This window comes from Melanaphis sacchari, unplaced genomic scaffold (genome assembly GCF_002803265.2).
Source record: "Melanaphis sacchari strain LSU unplaced genomic scaffold, SCAv2.0 Contig48_pilon_pilon, whole genome shotgun sequence".
In the NCBI taxonomy this organism is placed as follows: Eukaryota; Metazoa; Arthropoda; class Insecta; order Hemiptera; family Aphididae; genus Melanaphis; species Melanaphis sacchari.
This window is the reverse complement of record NW_020271327.1, coordinates 3,209,873-3,227,759: the sequence shown is the minus strand read 5'-3', so window position 1 is coordinate 3,227,759 and position 17,887 is coordinate 3,209,873. Positions and strand designations below refer to the sequence as shown.

General features: G+C 28.8%; 1 protein-coding gene across 2 annotated transcripts in view; it reads right to left on the bottom strand.

Moving 5' to 3' along the window:
- The window catches only part of LOC112598471 (homeotic protein proboscipedia-like), a 60,665-nt gene that overhangs the window by 12,743 nt on the left and 30,035 nt on the right, over positions 1 to 17,887 (bottom strand). Inside the window, exon 2 of one of the 2 annotated variants that reach the window (XM_025344946.1) lies at positions 9,313 to 9,348. The exons of the other annotated variant lie outside the window; for it this stretch is intronic. Within the exon in view, the coding sequence (XP_025200731.1) occupies positions 9,313 to 9,348 (36 nt within the window). The remainder of the gene's footprint in view (positions 1 to 9,312; positions 9,349 to 17,887) is intronic. 2 annotated transcript variants of the gene reach the window in all.

Genomic DNA, 17,887 nt, shown 5'->3' with positions numbered 1-17,887 from the left:
ATTGTATATAAACCAAACCAAATTTCGTCCGCTTCCTTTTTTATTAGTATAGGTTCCGTTTCATTATCTTGCTTTGTAAATGTATGATATGTTTATGTATTATATCATTATAAAAATGAATGTATGATGCAAAATAATATATTATATAAAATAAAAAAAAAGAACTCATGTGTATGTGTATAGTTTTTATAGGGGTTGAAAACGCGAAATGAGCACATTGAGATAGTATTAATAATATGAATGATACACCAGTACATAATTATTATATTATATATGACCAGTTGTAAAATCAAGTAATTGATAACTGTGTATTTTATACGAATATTGTTGATTTTTAAGTTAAATTATAATAAAATTACTACGTTTTTGAAAAATAACAATATAATATTTAGAAATATTATAATACCTCTCATAATATATTTTTGTGACTTATATATGATTAAGTTGTAAAAGGTTTTTTAAAACTGTCATTTTCTAACCAAATTACATTTTAACAAGTATCGTGTTATATTATGCGTCACGTATATTCTGTTTTATAATATAGAAGTGAAAATCGAATAAATTATATTACAATAAACAAAAAAACTATACACCATACAAATATTTAATATAAAATGTGTTTAAGCCTTAAAGTAGAAAGGTTTAGCAAGAATTGGGGAGAATAAAAATCTAAAGCATAATCATCAGTAGTCGTTAGAAATGCTTAAATTTTAAACTAAAAACAAGTCCTTATCACAGCGCCATAGTTAAGTTTGGATAATCCTTATGATTTATAAAATTTGAAATCCATTAAAATTGATAAAAAAAAAAAAAAAAAAAACAACTAAATATATCGATCGTTGATTTCAAAATCGTATATTACTCTACGCTATTATAGAACTTTTTTTTTAAAAAGAGCTCGCAGTGAAAACCACTTAAGATATTCATTTAATATTATTATGATTATTATAAAGTATACTTGTTTGTTATCGTCCCGCCATCAATCAGTATACAATTTATCAACCTGCCACCAAGTGATCTTACTTTAGCAGTATATTTTTATCTTAAATCTGAAACGTCGATATTCGTAATCAATATCAGTGTATTTCTATGATCATACATGTAAGCTAATCTAGTACGACATCTATTTAAAAAATAAGGATAAATACCTCGTATAATATTTGAAATTGTATTTTATTATGTTAATCGTGCAAGTATGTTTTCATCTTGTCACTATTTTGTATTTAATTATGATTTAAAGTTTAAAACTATCTTACAAAATGTCTGAGTTATTCAAAAATATTGTGAAAACTAATTTTAATGAATTATTTTCCGCAATATTTAATTTTTACTTCAAAAATTATTGTAAGAACAAATAAAATATGTGATATTTAATTCGAGTCGATTGACCATGTATAATATTATGGAAATGATGGAGTATTGACAGCCTGTTTCCCGAACGATATAAATACGATTGTGGGAGGATTTATATAGACGGGTTAAGATCTCTTGCGAAATACCGAATATTTCCACGAGGCTTTATAGTGTATATATAATATATATAAATTATATAGATAGATAGATATATATACGCGCTGTTATATAAGGACCCTCTCGTCGTGTGCCAAAATAACGACACTGCAGCACACTATATTGGAACATTCTCAACAGACACCTCTGTGCGTGTTTATGTCCTCCCCCCATCACTTTGATATGCCGTAGGGCTGTTGTGGTTTATTTTCCTCCTGAGCTCTTTTGAATTCGCTGCAAAGGTTTGTAGTCCCGCAGGAGATGAGCTTTCGGCAAATTCTAAAAGGTTCGTGTGTCAACCGTCGTATTCTATTTTATAAATACAGCGTTTATATAATATATTTACACGCATTGCATATACCTGGTATAGCGTACTATAATATACATTTACGTTAAGATAAATAAATGAGTACTTATATTTAGTATTTGAGCACGAGTGTATCAACGATATTTAAATATTTGATTCAAGAGCATACGTCGCCGTATTTCGTAGGTGTAAATATATTGGTTGTCTTTTTAGTGTTATACAAATATAATGGTTCAATCTTTGTAAAAATATACCTATTTTCATTTACTATATCTGACAAACAATGTCTTAATCGAACATCACTAAAAAAATATTTTATTTTCTGAAATTAAAAACCAAACTTTCTCACTTATTGTTATAAATCGCATTACGTTAGAATTTATAATACTTATACATGTCGTCACAGTATGATAATTATTGTTTTAGGTAGCTGTCTATTATATTTATAACTAATCTGGTTCTCATTAGATATGAATATTCACAAAGCATAATGTAGAAACGATGATTAATAATTGGTCATTTTTATATATTTGTGGTTACAAAGATTTGTAAAAGATTTGTATTTGTGGTTGCTAATTGATAATTAATAATATATTCTAATAATGCATGTTTTTCTTTATTTTTTTAGTGTCGTCGTAACAATAGGTACATTCTAGATGTCAACATTATTCAGCAGCTAATAGATAGTAAGTCACCTAAAACGCACCTCTGCTATTGTAATAGATCTGATAGTATATAATATTATGCATAGCAAAACGCACCCGAGCAAGATGCCGTTGATTTCTGTACTGCAATCTTTCTTTTTGTTTCATGAGTTTCGTATTATTATTATTATATAAACGCACACAAAGGGTTTTGCCAGAAAAAGCGACGCGGTGTATAACGAAATATATTATTTATATAACAATATTATATTATATATATACGCGAAATTCGGTGTAGGTATTATTGTTATTATATACGGAGCGCGTATTTGTATATATATAAATATAAATCTATTCAATAATGCCGACAGATGTGTAAAACGTGTTTCGTAAAAAAAACCAACCACCTACCTACCCGCAAAAAGGTAGTTTTAGACCTTCGCGATTTATTATATATAGTACATGTACTAGGGTGGCACTCAACAATTTTTTTTTCTTTAGTTTTCTCATATTTTGAATTCATTTTATAATTCAAAAAAATAATAATATTGTGAATATAATATGAGATTATTATATAAACATTAAATGGTAGTTCAATAAACTGAAAAATATCAAACATATGACTGTATGTTATAAAATATTATAGATACCATTAGGTACTTGATTCTTTTTGTACTTATCTATGTTTAGATAGTTTAAGGAATTAAAATATTTTATAGCAGTTTATGGTATATGTATAAGTTTAACTACTTATTTTAATTATAATTAACTAAAATAATTTAGTTGATATTTCTGTTAAATTATATCATATGTTTTATGTTATTGCATTTATAATTAAGCGTGTGATACTATTTGATTTTTTTGTAAGTGGATATTAAAAATTATATTATTAAGCAAATTCAATGGTGTTATATAGTCAACAGCATTTACACGAAAATTAATACGAATCGTATTAAATAGTATTTAATATTTATGATATTGATGACATCAATATCATTATTATTATTAAATATTATTTATATCAAGATCAAACAATAATTAATAATATTATATTTTATTCATCTGACATAGATATGTTATTTTAAAATATGGAATATGGCTTGTAATATGTTAATTGGTGCCAGCTGCCAGAAATAATATTTTTTATAACATTACGTAAAAAATATTTAATAAAAATATATTGATCAGTTTTTAGTTAAAGTATGGCGAGTTTCTTTTTGTTAAGTTAAAGCTTTTAAAGAAGTAGATTTTAAGATTTATATTATAAAGTATACTAAATTGATATTGGTAATAATATTGTTATATGTATAAAATTCCGATACTAAAATATTAATGTTATAATATAATGAAATATTATTAGAGCTAAAAAAGACAATACCTTGTCTGATTAAATAAAATATTAACGATACATAAATTACTTTTGCTACAGTTAGATTTAATAGATTTTATTCCGCAAAATAAATAAATAAATAAATAAATAAATAATAAATAATTTATATAGCTGCCACATGAAAAAAGTGCGATTTCAACATAATATACCTAAATTTGTAAACAAATACGAGATTTAAATATTTTTATTTTTTTTTAATAGCACACATGATAAACCCCTATAATGTTATACTCTTGAACTTAATAAAAGACGGTATTAAAGCTTCCTTTTATGTCGGCGTGAACGCTTAAATAAATGTTTTAAGAAAGTTGACTTTGGGGAAGGGTACAACTGGTGCGTCGGAGGAGAAACGACAGATTGAAAATTATACATAAATCCACGACATATTTCAACGCTTGCGTGTATATAAAAAAGAATAATTAATAATCTAATAATAATATGTGTATTGTGTACACAATTGTTCTCTGGTCCCAGACAAAATATAATTGACGTGACATTGATTCAATTCTAGTCCGGCACGTTTATTTTTTTGTTTTTATAACACATCCATTGTTGTACTTATTGTGTATATAATATTCTAGTGTACGAGAAATAAAGCCAAAAAGTTACGCGTTCAAATAGAACGGCAATAAAAAATTGAATATTTGTATACGATATTTCTATATTAACGGCGATGCGGAATTGTCTGCAAAAAAATTTGTATGAAAACACCGGAAACAAAGGTTCAAATGTCGAGTATAATGCATCCAATTTGATAATTACAAAATATTTTATAATGTATAATTAAAGCGCAAAATCATAAAATCATAGTACCTATAACACGGTGTATACTTTGTATATTGTTATACTGCGTATCTATTTTGCTAGATGATTTACGGTAATAAAATAATTTAATATTTTTTTAAATAAATAACCATCGGTTAATGTTACGGTGATATATCTACCTGCCTAGTAACAATAGTAATAATAACAACAACAACAACAACACGATATTAAAATATACGTATTATGACGCGCAATAACGAATACCATAAAAAAAAAATGAATGGAAAAAATGACAAAAAATCACGAACGGGTGAAAAAAACTCATCCCTCAGCAGACGTAAATTGATGCGTATATATGCATATCGCGTGGGTGGTGAGTGGGTGTGGGCAATCACGCCGATTGTGTATGTTTGTCCACACGCACCCATCACCGCGGTGTTTCCGGCCGAATGACCGGACACTATAATATGTACGCGGATACACGCATTATATATAATAATATATATAATATTATATTATATGTACGATATGGTTATTCAACGTCCTCTCCGCCAGGCTCGCGAGGCTATTATAATATATATACATATACGTTTGCACACGTGATGGAGTGGCGGTATTTGTGGGCATTTTGAGTGTGTGCGGCGGTGGCGGCGGCAACGTGTCGCGCTCGCTATTTAAATTAAAACACTAAGCGGTTTTCAATTTGTTCACTGCAGCGGCTGTCGCGCGCGCCACCGCCACCGCGTACGTCCCCCTCGGAGCTTATGCAAAACGAGCCGCTGCCTCGCGCTGATCCGCCCGCTCCCTCACCCGTCGCAATGGCATACCCTCTCCTACTACCCCCTAATCGTGTTCAAACTAGTCGACGGGCAGAGGCTGCGACGTATAATAATAATAATCCGTTCCTCTCGAGTCGAGCAACTGCGAAAAAATATCGAAAAAAAATGTATAAAACGATGAAAAAATATATGCTTAAAATTAAATAATACATAAATTCCGACAAACCAAACGAAATATTGTTTCCATAATATTATATTATATTATATATAATCTTTAATAATCGTTTTATGCGATTTAATATCGGCATGCACTAGCTGTCTATTATATATTTTGTAGCAATCCTATTAGCCAACGTGTTTCGGGTCCTATTGTAAATACGACGTTATCTATACATAAAACAGTCACAATAAAAATCGATGATGAAAAGCGCAAATCATAGTCAATGTTAGTGATCTAAACACATAATTCTTTTTGTTAAAAAATGACCAATAACAATCAATTAAACATATTTTTATACATTTGTGTACCAAACTATAATAGGTACTTCGTATGATTTTATAATCATAAGCTTTATAGTTTAAAATAATTTTGATATAATAAATAGTTTTTAAGTGAATTATTTATTTTATTATTACAATATAGTTATCATCAACATAATGTTTCTCTATTAAAGGCATATGTAATAATCATCTTTTTTTTTTCATAAAGTTTTCGAACAAAGAACTCCTTCCTAGATATTGTAATATGTACTTACTACAAAGTACTTGTATAGAATGTTCTTTAAACATAAAAAATAAAACTTATATTCTTCAAAAACGAATAGTAAAATTGTCTTAATTTAATATTATAATGTTGTGAATTTGAATTTATTAAAAAACGTTAGGTAATAATAAAACATTTATTCATAAAGTTTTAGTTTATTTTATACAACGATAATTTTTAAAGCGATTGATTTAATTTTAAACGTTATCTTTTATTTTGTTTTACCATTTATACACGTATACGTTTAGGTGTGGTAATTTTCGACATCATTACAGTTTTTTTTTTTTTTAATTGATCTTATATAAGCCCGGCAACTAAGGCCATTAACTGTGGATAGGAACAGTAGGTTTTTTTTGTGTAAGGTTTGTAAAGTTCGGTTAGTACGGTTAGAACACGTGTGTGTATGTGTGTGTGCCATGGATTCGTCACTAAGAACTCGGGTGGTCACCCATCTGAGAGCTAGCGACGTCGGCCGAACACATTAGTGACTGAGCACAACCAAAGCGCGACATCAGGCCACTCATTACAGTTTGCAGAGGATGAGATGGTACATATTATCATTTCTGCACATTTCTCATTCAATTATTTTATTCTCTAATTATTTTTTTTTACTTTACGCTATCCTTCATAATCAAAAACACAACGATCGTATTAATCATGGTTCTGACTAATCGTGCAGCACATAGGTATATTACCTATAATATATTTTAAATAAACACAGTATTTCTTTTTTACGAACTTTTTATGATAAATATTTAATTTAATAATAGTATATAATACCGTATAGACATAATAACTTCAAATCGAAAATTATAAGTAGTTTTAATAATTATTTTAATAAGTACTTGAATATAATATAGAAGCAATATAGATAAATATCGAGCAAAAATATAATGCATAAATGGATAATATTATAGCATCGAAAATCACGTATTATTGATGTTTTCAAACTCGGCTTAAAGATCCATCTGACCCTGAAACACCAGACCCTTAATAGGCTTCCTTCAACACTTAAACATCTACCCTTTTCGCATAAAAAAAATGTATAATTACTATTTTTTACGGTTGTTTGCATCATTTAAAATTAAATAAACCTTGATAAGATATTATGAAATATTATATTAATAGAAATATCAATATTTATTTAATAAAATCATAAATTAAATGCAATGATACACTACAAGCAAGGTAGCGAAAAGTGAGCAATGACAGATATACAGATAAATGTATTTTGTTAGTGTCTTCTAACTTAATCTACCGTCGCTACAACTGCCACAGAAACATATCCTATTTTGAGCATAAACAATATAAAATATTATTACCTCATGTTAAAAGTTCAAAATACTTAATGTAAATGTAATTCCACACAAGACATTGAATTATATTGTGTACGATTCTCGTATTCACTAATTTACAAAGTTTATTATATTTTTATCATAGGTATATCAATTTATTAAGCATTTATTATTTATTAAATTTTCATTATAAGAATATATATCTTATTTTAAGTTTCTTTTGAATGAATACATTAAATACATTTTTCTGGAATGAGACTTTGAGTTTCTAAAATTTCTAATATCAATTAGACCATTTTCCTTTTCTCTTCAGAACTACCCTAATCTAAACTTGGCAATACCTATGGATATTTAAAGCTTAATATATAATTTCTCACATTATCAGATGTGGATAATGAATACATGCTTTAGTGCATGTAATCACGTAGAAAAATAGATTAAAAAAAAAAAAAAAAAAATGATATTTTGTTATACACTAATATAGTACATATATATCTATATGCCCTCAAGCAAACGCCAATGCACACCCACAAACATACAAACACACAAATATAGATCGATCGAACTCGAGTCGACAACCCTTACTACTATTTATAAGTGTGGTAGTAGGAGTAGGGGTAGAAAAGCGTTGATTGCGCCATTGGTTTATTAGCGGAAAAGACGCGGCTGCGGTCGGGAACGGTTTTTTGCTACGCGCGTTTATCTCGACCGGGGCCCGGCGCAAAAACGGAATGAAATGTATCGGAAGGAAACTCGCTCCTCCACTGCAGCCTCCGACTCTTATCTTGGTATTTATATATGTTTACTCAAAGGCGCACAGTGTATAAACCGCAACGTTCTTTTTCGCGATGTGTCTGTCGCCGTCGAAGGACCCCACTGAGCTCAACGGGTGGCGTGGCGGTGTGGACTGAGTGTTGCAAGGGTCGTATATACATATATATATATCGCAAGAAAAAAAATAAGGGAAGTGTACCGCGCGTATCGTCATCGTCGTTGTCGCCGCCGACGCCGCCGCCGCCGTTGTTATAATATTATTATATATTATTATTATCGTGTGCGTTTGTGTATATTATATAGAGGTTTTTTTTCTGTAAAAATATTGTTTATCTCGCCACCGTTTTTTACGACCGATGTATATGTGTGTATGTTATATGTATGTTTGTATTTATAGGTTATTTTTTTAACCTCTATACATGCTCCAACCGCCGACTGCAGATCGTGAGATTCAACTATAGCCTGTAGGTCCTATATATTATATAATATATATCTATTCCAAATATATGTACCTATCGCTGCAAACCTCCTGGCGAAATTAACCTACACAATTTAAATGTATATGTATATAAACATCGTGATAAATATTAGTCAAGTATGAATATATTCAAAATCTAGTTTTTTTTTCGTTTTTACTCGATTCATCATGATCACGTAAGAGGTTCACCGTACGATATATTATTCATCATACACTATACATATTCTATACATAATATATATATATATATATATATATATATATATATATTTATATTACTATGAATACTAGTACTCGTGGACGATTTGCTCGATTAAAAATAATAGCTTTAATGAAAACAGCAATTATGATAATCGTCAGTGATTTATATCATATAGTATAATATATTATGTAGCTATAAAGATCTATAGTGACTATAACTATACATTGAGCTTCGGACGTCGTTGTCATAATAATATTATCATTTAGCAGATGTACACACGCGTTTAACAAATTGCATAATATATCTCTCTACGATGCTGCAACGGTTAACTATATATCTATCTAAAATATTAATAAATTATTTATATTACGTATATAAATATGATATTTTTACTGTTTTGACTTACGTTTTTCATCGAATAAACACGTAGTTTTACGCACTCCTGGAAAAAACAATATAATATCCTTTTATTTCAAAGTTTTAAGAGAATAATACTATAATTTTATTGTTCACCATTTATACATAATATAATTATATTTAAAAGGTTCGGAAAATTGCTCGAACAATATTTTTACAATACTTCAACAGCATAAAAGTTTTAAATGTTATATATATATATATATATGAGTGTGTGATATATTATCTGTTAATCAAAACTGCACATGCACTGGATTCAAATATTATAGTTATATTATATTTAATAATATAATACGTTGAAACTTTTGTTTACGCATAAACTATAATAATATAATAGTAAACGCATGTAAAGTTACTCGATTTGAACGAAATTGGCATAAATATAAACACTTCACTGTTCTTTCTCGACTTATAATATTGTATTTTAACGTGCAGGATGATATCGCATAAAAAGTTTAATAATTATTCATTTTGACATTTTTATTGCATCCTATATACTAAAATATAATAATAATAATAAGTGTGTTAATGCATATATTTATACGCGCGTGGGCGTTGTTAACAGTTTTCCAAACTTAATTTCCATTTATATTTATAAAATATATATATACATAATACATCGAATATGTGACGATACTATATATTATTTTATAATAATAATTTAGTATACATTGCTTAATGCACATACGTATATTATAATATAGAATCACGAAATAAAGCGACAAACTTAAACGTAACATAATTGATTTTCTATGCAGGATTTCCGGTAAAATATTTTATATGTTTATATATATATATATATATTTATGTAACAAACAAAAATTCTTGTAATATTTTATGTTGTATATACGCGTATTATACGTTTCCGGCGTAATTATAAAGCATCGTGCGTTTATTATACGTATAAACGCAAGAAAACAAAAAATGTCTGCAGCAAGATACTATTTTAGAGAAAAATGCATATAATAATAATTAGCGTGTAAGACGATGTGTTACTGTAATTCATTACTATAAATATTATACCATCGTCTGTCGTACCTATAACGCGTATTATGTAATACATATTGTATAGTTATTGTTATTAACCGTGGCGACCCGGTGTCGGTGGCGGAGAAGTTATCACGCATATATCTTAACGTAGGCGCCCACCGTCTATTGCGCGCGTAAAAAAAAAATAAGGTAACTCGGAAAGAAAAAAAACCAAAAAACAAGAATAATAATAATAAAAAAAAAAAAAAAAAAATGGGAAAGAAAGAAACACGTCAATCGGGACAAATTGCCGTAGGCGTTCCATTTGACTATCCAGTCAGGTGACTTAGACAAATTTCGTGGGCGTATCGTTTGATTTTTAGTTCAACCCGCCCGTCCTCGAGCTGTACTATTAAATAATTTTTCAGGACTTCGGTGGATACAAAATCATACGAACAAAACGTAATTCGTTATAATTAAATTCTCTCTCTCTTTTTTTACCTCTTTCTCTTTCCCTCTTTGTGTCCCTGTATCTGTCTTCCGCTCTTCATCTTTACGTGTATTACGTGGCGAACTGCATCTTTATATAATACCTACAGTAATAATAATTATTAATCATTATATACCTGGTGGCAGGTACGAAGAGGGCCGCGGCGCGACGATTGGAAATAATTTCAAAACGTTGATGGCATCGTAAAAATAAAAAATAGTTTTTCACTGTCAAAGCATTAAAAAAATACACGGTCCGGATAACATGTCAAAATAAAAACACTCAGAATTGTACAATTATTTATTTCAAACGTATATAACATTCAATTGTTATAACTATTTTCCGTTTTTCAACATCGAATCGAAAGCTGACAAGATTTTGAGTGAATTTCGACTACAGTTATAATAAGAATCTAAAAATTCAAGTCTAAAGCTTATTTTGCATATTTTGGCTTATTTTATGCATTATAAATATTTACAATTTTTAATAAATAAAAAATAAAGTTTTAATACTAAAATATATATTACGTGTATTATCTATGTACATTATTAGTCGTCTGGTGTCTGGTGGTTTTATAAATATTATAGTAGAAAATCGATCAGTTTTTAAAAATATTTTTTTCGTACAACAATCAAAAATTTCTAAGAGCCGTTTGAAAAGCATACTGAGAAAAGACAACTTATGGGTGAGAAGTTTTTGCTTTAAAAGGTTTATAGGGGTCGGATGGGGGTAAGTTCTTTTCGAGAGATCATAAAATCCGTGCCAAATTATTAAAGGGTGTAGCCAGTTAAAAAATAAATAAAAATAAGTGGCACACAACCTACGTTCGTAATTCAAAGGAGCTTATTCCCCTCTAAGGTGGTTGGTTTAAACTGAGAAACACAACGGTTTTGAAAGAATGATTTTTTTCCAAGCAATTTGTAATTAAAATATACCTCCGTAAAATATTCAACGGAATAATAATTTGCGCCAAATAAACATATGCATTATAAAACGAATTTTGTTTAATTAATTTTTGTAAAAAAATTATTTTTATCCTAATACAGTTCAATATTAATATTTTAATAAGTTATTCGATGATATATTATGATTTGAAAAATTTCAAAACTTTTTAATGAGTTTTGTCCTTGCAAATACATATTATAATATAATATTTGTGATCTTTAGGTTTTCTCGTCAATTAAATTTAAAATTATTATGAAGTACACTTATAAAACTGTACACATTTTTTCATGTACTTGTATAGCTACAATTAAATATGCATATATATACTATAAATTATAACAAAAAAGTAATAGTAATAATTTCAAGAATGTTTAACTGTATGAACTAAAGTGCATACAAATATTATTATGTATTATATTATATTTATGTTTTATTTCTCCGAGAATATAGTAAGACATGTAAATTTGTATGATGGTAGCAATATAATACGCATATATTATACATAATATTAAATTGCATTTCATTTGAAGCAATAATAATCTCATTAAATTGACATATTTTTTAAAACAACTTATGATTAGAAAATATTTGTATATTTAAGTTATGTGTATATACTATATAACATCATAATATAATGGTTTAATTTACTCACAGTTAATTAATTAAAATCATTCACATTGCAGGCATATATCAAATGCGTAAGAAATATAAATTTTAATTTAAGTAATTATTTTTGTTTAGTGTAATGTGAAAAAAAAAAATAATAATATTAGTTTTATACACATAAAATGAATAAACTTGCGCTGGTAAATTACTATATTAAATAAAGTTACATCAATAAAATAAACTCTTATTACAAATTAAAATGCATTCGGATATTATAATTTACATACTATATATTTAACTTAACCTCCTAGAAAAATAAATCTATAGAGTTTCTGTTGTGTATGAATTTGATCGTGTAGAGTTTATTATTCTCGCGAATGTGATGTTATGCAATACGTTAAAATTGATAAGAACGTATATCTGCAGTCACTTGCAGTTTTGGAAAAAATTTTACTTTATGCTTCAGTGACACGTCTTCTGCCGACTACTTCGTCAACGGGTGAATTTTTTTTTTTTAATTATAAAACGGTCTCGTGTATGGTTGATTTATACGCGTATAAGTCGGAGGTTGAGAAAACGTGGAAATTGCGAATAATTTATGTAGGTACGCGTCCACGAGCACAGACACTCATACACACGCATAACTGTGGCCCCGGAAAGGAAGGGTTAGACGTTTCTTGGTAGCGGTCATTCTCGTTTTAATAAACCCTTTCCGAGGGTAGTTGTGGGTGAGGGATTCGTCCTTTTCGTCGGTCGCGACAGATCCTCCGAATAATATAGTGCAAACGTGAATTGCACATTAACGTACGCCATACGCAGACGCAGACGCTACACACGCACATATACACACATTTGCGCTGGCGTCCCGTGTAAATACGGAAATGTTATTTAAATCGGGAGGTATGTGCGCGTGTCTTTATATGTAAATATACGCACACTTTCAGGGTGGTTTTCGGGCAGAGATGTGTGAAGGGAACTACCGGACCGAGCCGGACCTTATTAGCGGACGACGACCGCGTTTCTTGCGTGCTCGCAGCACACACAATGTGTGTCCGGCCCGCTACGTATATATGCATTTATACAATTATATACACAAACAGTATATATATATATATACATATATAAATATTATGTACCGTGGGGTCGAGTGCGGCACACACGCATATATATATATATATGTTTTTAAGCGTGTATATAATATACGCAGGGACGCGGTGACAAGAAAGAGAAACGCTGTACATAATGTCCACTCGACGTCACGCTTAATAAATTATTCGCGCCGGGTCCTCCTAAATTATCGTATATACATATATAAATACCACACGAGTATACTACGGTGGTTACAATTCTTTTTTTCGACTTCTTTTCATTATTATTATTATTATTTCCTGCAGGTCAACGACGGGTCCCGAATACCCGCGAACGTATATGTATACACGTTTAATGTTTATACGTAGGCGTATTATATTGTGTATGTATGGTTAAAAAGGAAAAACAAAAAATTACAGCGCCGTCTCGTCCACGCGGTATGTATGGATCGCTGGACGTGTGCACCACCGTCGTACGTATATTATATACGCATTACGCATACGGAATACCTCTCTTCGAACAACTGTTTATGTACGATGCTTATAATACTGGGCGTATATAATATATATACACGAATATAAATTACACTCGACCGCGACTGTGTGCTGTTATTGCCTTCGCTATAATAGTGTACTTTATTACACACAATATTATTGTTTACGGACAGACTACGACAACTTATCGCCTACGACACGCTGCCCGCTCCTGGTCTCGCCATTTCGTTATCCTTATCCTCTCGACGCGTCGCCTGCACGCGTGCAATCCTATCACGGTATCATAATTCTAACGAACGAACGACCTCGTTTATACACATATTACGTATTATTATACATGAAGTTAGGATTTTTGTGCGCTTAAAAACCGTATGAGACGCCCTAAAAAAATATATAAAATTAAAAATGCGTTGAGTTAGAGAAAAAATTTTAAGATTTAAGTATAAAATATAATTTAATTTAATTAAACAACACTACACGAAGTATATTTTCTAGTTAAACGGAGTTACATTTTTAAACATTACAAATTAAAACTAAGATCAATCATAATGCCAACATTATTTTATACACATATATCGTGTCATTTTTACAAATTTTAACGTCCAGGGTTATTTTGCTCTTTATTATTCATATCGTTTTTAAAAGCTACTTTTAAAATACACGAAAAATTAAACCCCAAAATAGATAGACTTGGATAAATATACGATAGTAATCTGACAGTTAATATTTCATTTAATAATTTAAGTGTTTGAAAGGTAGTAAAAATAATATACTTTCGCGAACGCAATTTTGTAATTGTTTTAAAACTGCCGTGTTTTTTTATTTATTACATCGCGGGAAATATTATTCAATAAACCGTTTTCTCACGAAAGTATTATGTTATGAAGTTATTACAGTGAAAATGTTGTTTTACATTTTATTACTAAATTATAACCATAATAATTCACTATCCAATTTAAATTAAATTCACTAACTTATCAATATTTTTATACAATTGATAAATCGTTTGATCAAAAAATATAGATACAAATTAAAATGTATTTGTTATAAGTTAATCGCATCATCTCAAACAAACATAATATTATATAAAGTTAAAAGTTTATAATATCTATATACAATTTTCGAACAAGTACATTATTGCAATGTATCGTTGAAGTTTAACAAATTTAATCATCTTTAAAACGTGAGTTTCATCGATGTGAGCTTATTACTAAACACAAATGATTTGTTTTACCACTGATGGCAACGTTGCGACGCATAGGTATTGTTATTACGCACGCGATTCATCTACGTGGAAATAATAATAATCGATTTTCCGAAATTCCGTCACGTGAAATATTAAATATTTACTGCTGCTCCCGAGTGGAATATGCCTATTATAATAATATATTATTATAGTAGGCACATAAATCGATTTGCATACCTTACACACACACACACACACACCATATATGTATAATATTTTCTACAAATAAATAATAATAAATTTTACACTAGTACCAGTATACTGCATCTATAGTAAATTGGTTACGCCTCTAATTACATTGACATGGACTTAATTTATTTATATATATTTATACTGTCTGTAAGGTAATTCACCAAATATGTGCACCAAATTTTTTCTCTTGGTAATTTATCAATTAAAATTATGATGTTTGAAATCTTTAAATAAGTATACATTATAAATTATAATATACTAATGAATAGATCTTATTCAAATATTATTAGATTATTTTTGCCGTTTAAGGAGTATCTAGTGTTGGTGGAATAGTTTTTTTTTTTAATGAGAATCAAACTTTTTTATTGTAAATTGTTAAGCAGTCGGTTTATTTAATTAAACATTTTGATACATCTAAATTTAAATTTAAAAGAATAATTTTTGAGTTGTTATAATAAATATACCTATATTAAGGTCTAAGAAAAATACTTTTTTAATTAAAACACTTTAATTCATTAATATTAATTATGCACTGTAATTAGTATAATTATCAATTCATCATAGCCTTCGTATTTCTTAGTTACCTTCCACACTTATTATCATGGATTTATATTATCTTTAGTATACACATGGTTAAATAACCTAAAAATTACAAATCCAAATTTCGATTTAGATACCTACTTTCCTATTTTCAATCTCATTTATACTTCATGGTATACAAATTTTAGTGTTTGAAATACGACCCATGATTAAGTGTAAGAATTTAAAAGTTCCAAATATTAGAATTTAAAAAAATTATTATTAAAGCACAAACGATGAAAGACGATGAACTGCAATAATTAGAAAATTAATCAGTGTATTATATATAAATATACACAGACCTACTGGCTACTACCTTATATAGTTGTATTGATTGTACTTATAACTTATTATCATTAATAAATGATTGTATTATTGTACAGTCAGTACACGAGTCAATATTAAAGTATTTTTCATATTAAAAAAAAAAACCTTATTATAACGGATTACAAAACTTTTCACGTTGTCGTCTGTAAATAAAATAAAGATGTAACCACTTTTTTTAGATATTTCCTCGCGAAGACTAGATGACATCATTGTGTATCGAGATTATGATGTTGACGTGGTGGCAGTGCCGAAATATAAAAATTCAACCATGATATTATTAAAGATGTATTACAATGAAAGATGAAACGTCGACAAAGCGATTTCAGTTCTTACAAATCAATCAGTTCCGGAGTCGATAGTATTTTTTTTTTTTGTTGTTGTTGATTTGACCACGGGGTGAATAAATAATATTTATTATTTTTATTAATATAACGGATAGAATTTATATGTTTTAAAATCGCATGAAATTATACGTTTTATATTACCTCTACGAAAATCGAAACTCTATAATATGCGTTTCCACACCTAACTATATCCTGTAAATAATTGTCGGGTATTTTAGAGTGAACCTATCGATTTTACCTGTGAAACTTTCATCACTTTAAATGATTACGCCGCCGCGATGGAAGTTTCTAAAAATATAATTATAAATTAATAATACTACGTATTAATCACTGCACTATTTACCGCAATTTTCCATAACGCAACTAATGTGCATGAGAACTAAGAAATACATGGTCATATGGCAATACGTATGGAGCGTTTTTTACCCACAATCTGGTCGATTATTATTAATTATAAATTCAATGACCTAGGGATATGAATTTAATGATTATACATATCGGTGGATTTCATTCTGAATAAGTATTAAATAAGTGAGTTACAAATTTTATTCATTGCCATTCTAAATAAAAAGTTATAGTTTATATATGTACCTATATACATTTCAATAATTGTAATTTTTAAGATATAAACTTTAACGTTAGTGCATATATAAATACATATACTTTAATTTTTTTAATGATTGTTTTGGGGAAAATCAGGAATTCAACGTTTATACCATTACATAATATTTTGAATAGGAAAATTTAACATTATTATCTTGTGTAAATTCTTATACATTATATTTTTAATATTTTACAAATACATATCAAACCACGAACATATTATTGTAAATATAATTTATTTTATTAAAACTACACATAGTTTTTTGCATACTTTGACATTTTTAATATATTATAAGCGTATGCCTGCAGTGGTTTTTAGTAATGAAAATCTATTCAACTACATAATGCTGCCGTGCAGACTATATTATTACGTATTGTTATAATTTTCAGGTGAATTACATAATGCTTATACGCGGTGAAAAAAAAAATGGACGTTTTCCCGTCGAAACGAACGGACGTCGCCGCCAGCGTTGGCTCCGCTTACAGTCGAATCAAAAAACACTATATATATATAAAACATAATATATATATATATATATATATATATATGTATTTTTTAACGGGGTAAGGCCGGCAGAGCCATTAAACATATTACACTATAACACACACACACACACACATTTATATATAATACATATGTATATATGTGCGTATGTGTGAGTATGTACCATTACACAGAC